A 13390-nucleotide genomic window follows, 5' to 3' on the forward strand; every position below is an offset into this window, starting at 1 on the left:
CACTTTAGGGACAATCACTTCTTGACTTATTATTTTGGACAATATAGGAGCATAGGATGGATGAGCTTCTTTGTCTGAATGGCCTATTCTTGTCACAGTTGTTCTAATGTTTTAACTAATGACTGGAGTGTAAAGAGATACTAGATATCATTCAGGGTCCAAACTTCAATATCACCTTTACACCCGATTGTGTCTAACACATCTATCACAAATAAAATCTACAAAATCTAGTTATTTAAAACTAATAGTGGTGGTTTGTGTAATTGAGACAACGACAATGCCTGGGGCACTGGCCACTACTGGTCAATAAAGAAAGAGGCCAAGATACCTGCATTGTCACAATTTCACTGCTGGATGGCAATGATAATTCCATTCAGTGTAGCTATATAACTCCACAAAATGTGTGCCTTGACTCCTATTCTATATTTTAATTTTCATGGATTGAAAATTAAGGTTCTGCTGATGCTTGGACTGTATTTGGTGTGAAGAGGTGATGCAAATGATATTGTATTTTTAACATTACCATGCAGCAACTTCTGGCACACACTTGAGCATATACTGCAAAAAAGAGTACAACAAGGTTAAGATGAGGACTTGTATATCCAAATCTAAGGTTGTGTCGGGTTTCTCTCTATCTCCCTCTTTGCAGAGTAATGGGGGGCTGTTGCCCCAATTAGGGAAGTTCAAATACCTTGGGGTCCTACACATGGGTGAAAAGGAAATGGATTGTGAGATTAACCAACATATTGACATTCGTCTGGTAGTGATGCCAAGCAGTGGTCATTAAGCAATTCATAGGTCAACGGCTCTCAGGTGCCAGCATTCTTAACTGTGAAAACTAAAGACCATCAAGAACTTTACTACCTCTTGATTAATTGTACTAATCATAAAGACAAATACATGCATACATACAGTAATTGGATACCCATAGATATATATATAGATATATATATATATATAGATATATATATATATATATATATATATATATATATATATATATATATATATATATATATGTTTATTATGGTGTGTCAAAAAAAAATATATATATGGAGCCAAAATCAATATATGTATAGTTAATGTATGAGTATATAAGGTCAAATAAGTTTATTTCCTATAATATGTGTGTGTCTGTGTCTGTGTGTACACATATATATAAATTCACATAAGTCAGTTATTTTTCTGCCAGCAGCAAATACCTAGCCAAACTTTTGAGTATAATGGGATGAGAGCAGTTAGGTTACATCCTAAAAATAACAAAGCCATACCAGTAGATCATGAGGAACATATTTCTCAAGAAGAGTCAGAAAGAAATCTGGCGATGAAGCGAGGAGTAGAAAGGGCAAAAAATCTGATAAAGTAGTTTTAAGGAACAATTTAACTTATAACTGTATATAAAAACCAAAACTATACAACTACAGATCTATTCCATTGTGTAATTTAGAGGTTTTTGAATGGTGCCAAAATGTATAAGAAAGCTTTTATTTAACAGCATATATAAGGATATAAAGAAATGAAAACAAAGCAGTACTCCACAAGTAAAAGCTTAAAAGTTTCTGTTCCTGACCTGTGTAATAAGCTTTTGAATACATCAAAATATTTCCCAGTTTCACTGATGAGCGGGCTAACCTTAAACAACTATTATGGATATCTACTGTTTGTCAGCCCATGTTAGTCCTCAACTAATTGTACTTTTGTTTTGTTATTTTTAGCTTACTGTCTAGTTCCAGGACTAACCTGACTATTAAATGTTTTCTTCACTTGCTTGATGATTTGTACTTTCTTTGTAAACACTCCAATGCATATTAATGTTTTGCACATTCATTTGGGTAAAGGTATCAGCTAAAGAAAGAACGACAGTCACACACAATGGTAACTCCAACAGTAGTGGTAATTTATTCACGTGCCAAGAAACCCCAGTCTAAATTTCCCTTTGCTGCAGACTGCTGGAAAAGAAGCCTAATGCTAGCCTCTGAAAACGTCCACAGATTCCCCCACTTGAGCACCTAAATGCAATAAAGCTTTTCTTTGTGATTAAGAGTGAGGCTAGTATTCCATTTGAAGTTCAAACTGTATTGTCAACTGTGTGTCAACTTTTAGGGCATCAGTCGCACAAAAGTACTGATAAAGCACGTTACCAATCTCCTTTCAACTCAAGAATGTAAAAACACATCATGATGACAAACTCTAGTTGTGATGAAACTATGTTCATCTTCTAGTTTGCCTACACAGCTGCTTTATGAAGGAGTTAAAGTCAGTTCATTCAACATTCAACTATATTATGTAAACTATAAAAGAAAGAATGTTGGATTTGAGATTTTACTTTGTTCATAATTACATGTCGTCAAGTATTTTTTTGCCCATATATAGTATATTTTCATAAAATAGTGATTGCTGATTAAAAAAAAGACTTATTTTTCACATTGAGCAGTGCCTTTTTCTAAAATTAACCTTAAAGGTTAAATAAGACTTTTTCGTTTTGCCTCTTTAAAGAGCGTTGGAGCTAGTATAAAATGTAGACAATTATACTAAATATAAATAAATATTCTGTTAGAAAGGATCACTTCAGAGGACAAAATTCACAATGTAATAGAATCAATTATATTTTTTCTATCTGAAAAAAAATCATATATTAAACTGCAAGTCAACTGAAACAATTCCTTTCACATTCAGAAAATAAAGTTATCATGTTTAGTTTCCCTTGCTTTTGATATGCACGTTCACAGGCATCCACAGTAGGGATAATTATTGACACACTGGTCTGTTCTGTACCTTTCACAAAGCGAAATTAGTGTTTTTGTCCCATCTACTTTAATTGTTAGTTGAGCAGGCAGTTGATAATTCCTCTGACATTTTACTGTATATCCTTTGACATCTCTCTCATGGACATTTTGGAGGAGAAATGTTTGAGTTTCTGCTATTTTGTCAGTCGTACAAAAAACAACTAATCTCTGAACCTCAAGACATAACACAACATTCAGTCTGGGCATCTTTCCCTGCTAGCTCTGGAATCGATGTAAAATGATCTTCACCTGAAGACCTCAAATTTGGAAAAAGCCTAAATTAGTAATGAAGGATAAATAATGCAGTCGATGAGAACCACAAGTTTTGATTCCTCTTAAGGGCCTCCTTCCACCTACCTTCATGTATCTTTTAATAGCAATGTAAGCCAGCTATCGCCAGCCATCTGAAGTTACACTGCAGGACATCGCTATAAACATTGTCAGTAGGTATCAGCGATGACACGGTCCTTTAACCCTGCATAGCTAATTGCCTTCAATTATATCTAGTTTCCAGCTGGCATAGACAGGTTTAAAAGAGCATAGACTTCACTTTATAATTTAATAAGCTTTGTGACAGGCCTTGCAAAATTCTAATGAAATAAAAAAAAGAATTATCTAGCTATCCTCTCTATATTTTTGGTCCAAATAAATGCAGAATCTACATTTTATTATAAGAAATACAATTATTTCAATAAGCAAGGACATTTTTCTGTCTACCCTTCATAAATGCACTTCCATGACTAAGAGATTTCAATTTTTTATGAAAAGTGTCATTATGGATTGGCTGTTTTCTTTCTGGCACCCAGTAATGCCTGGTCTGGTCCTGGGCCCACCTCAGCACTGAATTTGATTAAGCAGGTTTGAGAATATTATTTTTATTCTTATGTACATAGTGCTAGGATTTAGTATACAATTATCATAAAAGGCTGTTATCACCAGTAACTAATATCAACCAGACATCCATATTCAATACCCACTTTTGTCCTGGGCCAGGTTGTGAGAGACAAATACTTATCCAGGCAGCAAATAACAAAGGGCAGTTCATTGCAGGGCAAAATTATGCACACAATCATAATCACTCAAAAACAGGAAATACATCTAACATGGTGTCTTTGATAGGGCAATGCCTAAAACTTAAAGTAATAATTAGCTGTGCTTACAAATTAGGATGAATCAAGCCAAGGGCAATGGCAACATATGTAGAGATCACACAAAAAAGGAGCAGATAACTTTTTCTTATGAGAAAATGTCATGCATAGCTGAGGCAAGTAAACACATCAGACAAATGACTGTGTGGTAAAACATTTAACTGCCTAACTGTCTACCAGGCAATACATAAAGCTATAGATTCACGGTATCTAAGAGTATACGGTATGTCTATGCCAGAAGCATTGAGCACATGGCAGCCACCAACCCTTGATGGAACATCAGCCTATCTCGAGATACACATTGTATAAGAATGTAATGGTTTGGAAAAAATGCAAAATTTCTTAAAACTCTTATAAATTGCAATGAGCTGAAATTATATTTTACTATTGTGTCCTTTCATAATGAGTTGTGCCCCTTTACACACTAATTTTTATTTACACTTTGTGAACTTCAACATAATTTTGAGTAAATTTGAACTGTGATATTTGTAAGATCTTAAAAGCAATATAATTTTACTTAAACATATTATACAGTTTAAATAAAGTCTTTTAATGGGGCTGAAAGGCACAAAGAGTACCCACCATTCTCATGTATAAAAGATAAGTCACCCGAAACAGAGGATTCTTGCCAGAACTGGTTAACCGATACTCTATGTTTAGTAAAGTGATGAGCATGAAATATACAAAGCCTGATCAATTACTTTACCTGTCATTTGTAAACATCGTCCATAAAACATGACCTTAAATCATGGATTATTAGAAAAGTGATAGGATCGTGCATCTGTCCTCAGCTAAAGTTTAGACATTCAACACAAACATAAGAACTTAAATGCCTGAGGTATTCAAGATTAAATGCTGTAAGTAAACTGAGACAAAGCCCTAAAGTGACTTCAATTGCAGCTCAGTTTATTTAAACAAAATCAGTAAATGTGTTGTGTTGCTTCTAAATCTGTGATCCAATCTCCACATCCACCCAAGTTAAACAAAACATTTAGAATATTTGGCAGCAATGACAGTTTCATTTATTATAAAAGGAAAGCAAGGGAATCTGTGCAAATATGTTCAGTGCACACCACTGGAAAAGCCTAGAAGTTAAATGGAACCTCTTCAAGGATTTAGAAGTGGAGATGGCTGAAAAGACCTGTGCTGGCAACTCTAAAAGCTGGTTTGACATTACGCAACTTTTAGTTGTTGGGTATGTCAGACTTTCCGACTGAAGTTGCTGATCTTGTCGCCAGACCATATCAGTCTACATAAGCAAACATCACTGGCCAGATCAACTTTAACGATTGCATGCTGACCTTCCACCACAGTCGTGCGTGCCCCTTTTTCTGAAAGACAACAAACCTGCCCAGCAGACCCCATGCTGTACAAACGATTAACAGGTATGGCAAGTCCAGCCACAATCTCATAACTCTTTTTCCTTTCCTCCATTCTGTCATGGTATGTAAAACATGATACATCAGACAGATAAGTTTGTCTTCTGTATGCAAGGCCCAAAACACCTGCATTCATTATTCCCCTTCAATGCATTATATTCATTGTATTTCTGGATGAACATTCATTGGTTGTCAGCTGTTATGCACACCGAGTCCAACCCTACAACTAAAGATAAAAATCAAACCTGTGTGATTTTGTTAGAGGAAATTTACTGCTTCTGAGTTGCTAAAATGATGTAAGTGAAAGCTATGACTAAAGATCTCTGGAAAAAGCATGTAATGTGACATAGCGATTTAGGGTGACTTCAATGTAATATTGACAGAAGGATCACCAAATTTGGCTCAGAAGTACCAATAGGTCAAAAAGTCAGTACCTGTGGTGCAAATCAAGGCTTGGGTATATGAGTGGTTTGGTCAGGGCATGGAGAGTATCAGGAAACAAACAATTTAATGACTCAGAATGATTAGGTGGAAAATCACATACAGTAAGCAAGGATGAAGAAACCCATAGCTCAAATGAAAATGAGATGTGAAAGGAAAATTTCTTAAGAAGTTAAGAACCTCACAGTTTGGTCCACTTCAGAATAAGTAATGGAAGAAGAAAATCAGATGGGGTCCATTTCTGTGGCAGCAATCTTTGGGCGTTTAAAATACCTGCAGTCTTCATGGTGCAAGGAATGATTAGATCCAACCACAAAAAGTCAGAGGCACTAAATAATTAATAATCATTTTAGAGTAAATTATAAAATACTAGCCAACCCGCGGCATAACATACGCAGCATAATCAGGCCGGTTTTTTAATGTTTTTTAAGCACAGGGAGAAAAGCAACATTGTAACAATGCACGGAACGAACCAACACACAATCGTCCGTGACTGAAAACTGGCGGACCGCCATCACGCCTTCTCCTGCCAGACGGAGGGATGGGGGTGCACGGCGCTCAGGCGCAGAGGGTGGAACGGGAGGAGAGGAGAAGGACGTCCATTCCACTCCCTCCATCATGCTAGTCTGCTGATTTCTCGTTCAATATGCATTCCTTGCTCATGTGCCCACCTCCAACTCGTCACTTGAGTCATTGTCTTTGCACAGTCCAGATGCACCTGTGATTCACATAGACTTTTCATTGCTCTGTGCGGTTTTGGCTGCTTTTCTATATATAATCCACCAAGACACCCGACCATGGTAGTAGCGAGGTGGGAGGGGGGTGTGTACAAAGGGTAGGGACGTAACCAGTGGGAGCGTATGAGTCGCACTTAGTGGGAATTCCACGGTTTGCAGCCCGAATGGGGTTCAACGGCTTACCCACGCCTCTCTGCGCCGGGTAGACACACGCTCAATCTTATGCATAAGTATTTATTGAATTCTAAACACTTCTGGAAAGACACGGTTGTCTAAAACGGGTTGGTGTGAGAATACAACAGTAAGTGAATGAGAAGATGGAACTCTGGAGAGAGCAAAATACAACACAATAGTGAACCCGCGGCATAACAAATGCCGCATAATTATTTATTGATGGTTGAACACTTCTGGAAAGACACAGTTGTCTAAAAAGGGAGGGTTTGAGGATACAACAGAAAGTGAATGAAAAGATGGAACTCTGGAGAGAGCAACATATAACTGTCTGTGAGTGAAGAAGACGCATGTTTGTAGTGGATGCGAATTGCTGTATCTAGCGAGTAAAACAGTTTGCTATGGTGCACGCGGGTCGTGCGTCGTAACCGAAAACTCGGTTTTTAAAAACTGCTTACATCATTGTGTTTTAACCTCAGTTGTAAAAGATTGTTTTAAGGATCCCATGGGATACCCCTCGCAAACCGTTTTACACACTGCATATGGCGATTCACCTCCGCGAGAAACATGCCTCTATGAACAGTCAACGTGGCTTGGAGGTGCATGTGGCCTCTACGACAGACGGATATAAATGACGGCGTTTTTTCTGTGTCCTTGCATCCGAGTTGGTGGGCGTGGCTCTGCGAGTTGTCGTCGTATCCAATGGTCTTGGAGTTGGTGGTCGTGGCTCCTTCCTGCATGCGCCATAGGTGTCTTACTTTTCGGCGGCTTAGTGAATCCACGCCCCTTGTGGCGTGCTTTCCATGGGTGTCTTGCCTTAGTGAATTATATATATATATATATATATATATATATATATATATATATAGATAATTTGAATTGTTAAATGAAGATGAGGACAGTGCAGTTGTCCTAGATTTGAATCTTAAACACAGTCTGCATGGAGCTTCCTCCATGTATTTCAGCCTTCCTTCTTATACCCCAGGTTAACTGATAATGGGTGATTCTAAATTTTCTGTGTGTGAATGTGGTTGTGTACATGAGACGGCCCTAAGTCTGATAGACACACTGTCCTAACTTGTGCCCAGTTCTGCTGAGACAGGCTTCAGATCACCATGACAGCAAATTGTATTAACCACGTTAGAGAATGTAAATGTAAAGCAGTATGTAAATAAAGATAATTAGTGTCACAGTGGTAGAATGAATATTTATTTATTTTTACATTAATAGCAGGTTTAAGCATGACCCATGTTGGATTCTATGTGGAGATCATAAAGAAATATATCCTGATAATAAAGTAATAAAAAAATCAAGATATGACTGTGTACACTCTCTAGGACTGATGCCAGTATCCCCCACTGCTCTGCCTAAGCCTCAGTTGCTTCACTAGGGTGATGCTACTATGAAAATGGACAGATGTTCACTTCAGAGGAACAAGAGGTATAATTCTGAAATTTCCGTTTTTACCACCCGTCAAAAAAATGAGTTTTTGTGAGTATGCTATGTATACTTATAAATACAACATCTCTGAAATACTTTTCTTTATAATAATGATTGGAGATATTCACTGTGAAAAATCTGAATTTAATGTTGAAAGAAAACCTGTGATTGATCCTGTTCAAATGGGCTGTTTATTCTAATTACTGCAACCTAGCAGAAGTCAGTAAGTGTGCTCCTACCTGGTCTATGTGCCTTTGGGACAGCCATGTTCATGACCCTCCCTCCGTCCTGAGGTTTTGGGGGTGAGGCTGTAAACCTGCAGATCCCTGATTCTGAGGGGGTGCTCGAGGTTAGGCTGTCCGTGTATTCATTGGTTCCTGCTGTCAGCTGCTCAGATGATGTATCGGAGATAAAGCATTCTGTAATTGTGAACTTTGCATGTCTTAGCTGTTCTTCCATTTTGGCGTGCTCGTACGCTCTTGCCAGCTCTTCATAAGTAGAGGAAGCACTCTCAGTTGACACCATACTACTTCGTGCTCGGTCTGTGGGAAGAAATTCTTGTGACTTAAATAATAGACAATATTATATTTGATCTTTATTTACAGAATAACTTAGGACATTAAAACTTTGCTCAAAATTACATTTTTCCAAACTAGTTTATCTGGTCACCTATTACATAAAACACATATACTAAAAAATAAAACAAAACAAAATTGTATAAATAGATAAGAATGCATTCACAAGCATAATAAACACTGTTCACTGCTTCTCTATGTACAATCCATGCATATATTTTCTGCTTAAATTGATAAACTCTTAATTATACTGCATACTTGCATGCACAGCATATACAGTACCAGCTCATGGTAAATAAAATAAAAATGAACACCCCAGGGCATTTACCATCCTGTTAAATAACTTTTACAGACTGCGCATTTGTTGTGCCTATATTTTCTCTTATTTGTGTCCCATGGTATCCACCATACACTTTATGCTCAACCACTCTCCTTTTTTACTTAATGCACCAGATATGACTTTTTTAATATACTTATAGATTCCACACTTTAGGCATCATTGTGAATGTTTTCTTCATTTCTGTTTTTTAATAATACTCCAGTTGATTTTGATTTCCTTCAAACCTTTAAAACCTGGTGAATGAGGTTTCAGTATAAGGCTGCCCCAATGTATGCCTGTGCCGCATTTTTATTATTCTGTTACATCTTCCTGCCATGCAAGAGCCCACACACAGTTTGTTTTACAATTTTAATGGAAATAAGTTTCTCTTTTCAAAAGCTGAAAAATGATATGATGCCAAATCTATTTTTGTTTTCTTCTGTTAGAAAAGAATTCCATATAGGACCTTTCCCTCCATCTACATTTATGCACTACAGCACAACATTGTAACATCAATGGAATGTATAGCCACGTATTATGAGGTTTATAGAATACTTTCTTGCCACCCATTTCATTAAAAAACACTTAAAGCTGAACTGCTTGCCCAGCTTTTCACAACATTGATCTACTAGCTATTGATGATTTGCTTAACACAGCATTAGGTAATATTTGATCAAATATACAGTATGTAAAAATGTTAGCAAGCAGAAAAAGGACCTCAAGGTAAAAAATGTAACAGTGAAGAAATTCAATATAAATACCTTGCAAAACATTTTCTCTTGGTGCTTTACTGAAGAGAAAAGATTTTAGATTCTGGTGGTGTATTTTACAATCATCCATTATTTAATTTCACAAACAACCAAACACAGGTTGTAAATATATTATGATGACACTCTGGCTTGCATATGGCAGACATACATTATTTTATCCTTTTTGAATTTTAATGCTATTGCTATTATGTGATTTCATTTTCATTTAATAATGAAAACATGTTTGGGCCACTGTACTAGATCTTTAAATCAATTCAAGAAATGCTAGATCATTTATTACCACTTAAAAACTCATTTGGCTCAAATGATTAATGAACAGATACAAACCAACAGGACCTTGTTGGAAAATGCTTGTTGGGATTATCCATCAACTAAATCTTCAATTCTTAAAGTAAACATAATAAGCTTCTACTATACCTGTGTCCTGTGAAGGGCTGACACTATAGCTGTCACTTTCTTTGTCCACTGAACCTGTAGCACGTGGTGTAGGCAGCCTCCAGTCTGTCGTAAGAGTGTGAGCCGATATTGTTGGATGGGGTCTGTTGAGTGTCCATTGGCTGGCGTATCTGTTTCGACCAGTGGGGCCAGTTTTTGCATTTCGACGAGCTGTAGGATCTGGCAAAAAGAAACATTTTCAGTTGACTTTCCAGTTTCTAGTTCTGGTCATGATAGGTCCAATGGTGTAGAATAAATCTTCCTTAATTAATTTTTTTAGATAAATGAGAAGAAAAGCTTTCATTTAATATGCTATATACAATGGCTATAAAGTATTAAAATCAAGCAAACCATAAGAATCATAGTAGCAATTTCACTTCAGCCATAATTTCTTACCCTTTATTTGATAAATCTTTCATGATTTATGCAAGTGCTTACCTTTTTCTTCTTTTGCCTATTTGGATACTGAGGAGGAGGTTGAGAGCATGCATGGATTACTGAAATATGTATTAAACCTATGTATTAGGACAATTTAAAATACAAACCGGATTCCAAAAAAGTTGGGACACTATACAAATCGTGAATAAAAACTGAATGCAATGATGTGGAGGTGCCAATGTCTAATATTTTATTCAGAATAGAACATAAATCACAGAACAAAAGTTTAAACTGAGAAAATGTATCATTTTAAGGGAAAAATATGTTGATTCAGAATTTCATGGTGTCAACAAATCCCAAAAAAGTTGGGACAAGGCCATTTTCACCACTGTGTGGCATCTCCCCTTCTTCTTACAACACTCAACAGACGTCTGGGGACCGAGGAGACCAGTTTCTCAAGTTTAGAAATAGGAATGCTCTCCCATTCTTGTCTAATACAGGCCTCTAACTGTTCAATCGTCTTGGGCCTTCTTTGTCGCACCTTCCTCTTTATGATGCGCCAAATGTTCTCTATAGGTGAAAGATCTGGACTGCAGACTGGCCATTTCAGTACTCGGATCCTTCTCCTACGCAGCCATGATGTTGTGATTGATGCAGAATGTGGTCTGGCATTATCTTGTTGAAAAATGCAGGGTCTTCCCTGAAAGAGATGACGTCTGGATGGGAGCATATGTTGTTCTAGAACCTGAATATATTTTTCTGCATTGATGGTGCCTTTCCAGACATGCAAGCTGCCCATGCCACACGCACTCATGCAACCCCATACCATCAGAGATGCAGGCTTCTGAACTGAGCGTTGATAACAACTTGGGTTGTCCTTGTCCTCTTTGGTCCGGATGACATGGCGGCCCAGATTTCCAAGAAGAACTTCAAATCGTGACTCGTCTGACCACAGAACAGTCTTCCATTTTGCCACACTCCATTTTAAATGATCCCTGGCCCAGTGACAACGCCTGAGCTTGTGGATCTTGCTTAGAAATGGCTTCTTCTTTGCACTGTAGAGTTTCAGCTGGCAACGGCGGATGGCACGGTGGATTGTGTTCACTGACAATGGTTTCTGGAAGTATTCCTGAGCCCATTCTGTGATTTCCTTTACAGTAGCATTCCTGTTTGTGGTGCAGTGTCGTTTAAGGGCCCGGAGATCACGGGCATCCAGTATGGTTTTACGGCCTTGACCCTTACGCACAGAAATTGTTCCAGATTCTCTGAATCTTCGGATGATGTTATGCACAGTTGATGATGATAGATGCAAAGTCTTTGCAATTTTTCGCTGGGTAACACCTTTCTGATATTGCTCCACTATCTTTCTGCGCAACATTGTGGGAATTGGTGATCCTCTACCCATCTTGGCTTCTGAGAAACACTGCCACTCTGAGAAGCTCTTTTTATACCCAATCATGTTGCCAATTGACCTAATTAGTGTTTATTGGTCTTCCAGCTCTTCGTTATGCTCAAATTTACTTTTTCCAGCCTCTTATTGCTACTTGTCCCAACTTTTTTGGGATTTGTTGACACCGTGAAATTTTGAATCAACATATTTTTCCTTTAAAATGATACATTTACTCGAATTAAACGTTTGATCTGTCATCTACGTTCTATTACAAATAAAATATTGACATTTGCCATCTCCACATCATTGCATTCAGTTTTTATTCACAATTTGTTTAGTGTCCCAACTTTTTTGGAATCCGGTTTGTATCCAAAAGTGAATAAAACCTTGATTGATAGGTATGGAAATAGGTATTTTTTCAGTTCATAACACCAGTAAAAGTCACACAGGTAATTTCAAAATATTACCACCATAACTGAGTTTGTCACAGAGAGGAACTGATAGCTGTTAAGTAGAATATAAATTAATGAGTTCCTTAATTAAGAGATAGTTTGTTTTTTTGAATATACACTTGTACAATAGTTTGTGTTCTTCCAGAAAAAATACTTAAACTATATTTTACATTCAAGTGAACAAATCGTAAATTCAAAGAAACAGTTATCAAACTTATTAAATATTTTTTTTTAAATAGTGATTTATATTCACTGCGGTGGGTTGGCGCCCTGCCTGGGATTGGTTCCTGTCTTGTGCCCTGTGTTGGCTGGGATTGGCTCCAGCAGACCCCCGTGACCCTGTGTTCGGATTCAGCGGGTTGGAAAATGGATGGATGGATATATATTTAAAAAGAACAGTGATAATAGAATGCAATGAGATGTTTTAGTAAACTACATCTAATACTGTATGTACGTTTTAGCAATACTTTACAAAGTCATGCAGTATACATAGCCCAAACAAGATTGTGGTAGCTCATGTGCTTTCATTAACAAGAGATTCCAATTTAAGTGATATAGAAATGGTATCAATTTATGTTCTGTTGTTAATTGTTGGTTGTTGAATGTCTGTAACTAAATGTAGTTCAAATTTCTTAATCTCGGGTTAAAATTTTTTACTGCATCAGACCATACAGAGAATGGGTCATGGGGGTTGACAATAATGTCAGAAAAAATGTTGAATCATAATTTGCCAATAATGCAGCCGTGATGTTTTTTGCCTTTTTTTCCCCTGTACTAACAAACACCGAGCACATATTTTGTCACTCTGTGCTTACAAGGCAATCCTTATGTAATCACTTTCTTCTTATATTCATTTCTAAATAAGTGGCTTTTTAAAAAATTTTTTTTTTTACTTTCATTTGACTAACTTCAGTTGGTGATCAGCTTTACTGTCAAGAATGGCTGTCAGACAAGTAAAAGAGGAAATAC

At 37.0% G+C, this 13390-nt stretch overlaps 1 protein-coding gene across 1 annotated transcript in view; it reads right to left on the reverse strand.

The window, feature by feature from the left end:
- Nucleotides 1-13390, reverse strand: part of LOC120523294 (Down syndrome cell adhesion molecule homolog) — a 668946-nt gene that overhangs the window by 3974 nt on the left and 651582 nt on the right. The window contains exons 31-32 of the mRNA XM_039744497.1: nucleotides 10184-10381; nucleotides 8342-8644 (exon numbers count right to left, since the gene is read on the reverse strand). Coding sequence (XP_039600431.1) covers nucleotides 8342-8644; nucleotides 10184-10381 — 501 coding nt within the window. The remainder of the gene's footprint in view (nucleotides 1-8341; nucleotides 8645-10183; nucleotides 10382-13390) is intronic.

Source organism: Polypterus senegalus, chromosome 2 (genome assembly GCF_016835505.1).
Source record: "Polypterus senegalus isolate Bchr_013 chromosome 2, ASM1683550v1, whole genome shotgun sequence".
Taxonomy (NCBI): Eukaryota; Metazoa; Chordata; class Cladistia; order Polypteriformes; family Polypteridae; genus Polypterus; species Polypterus senegalus.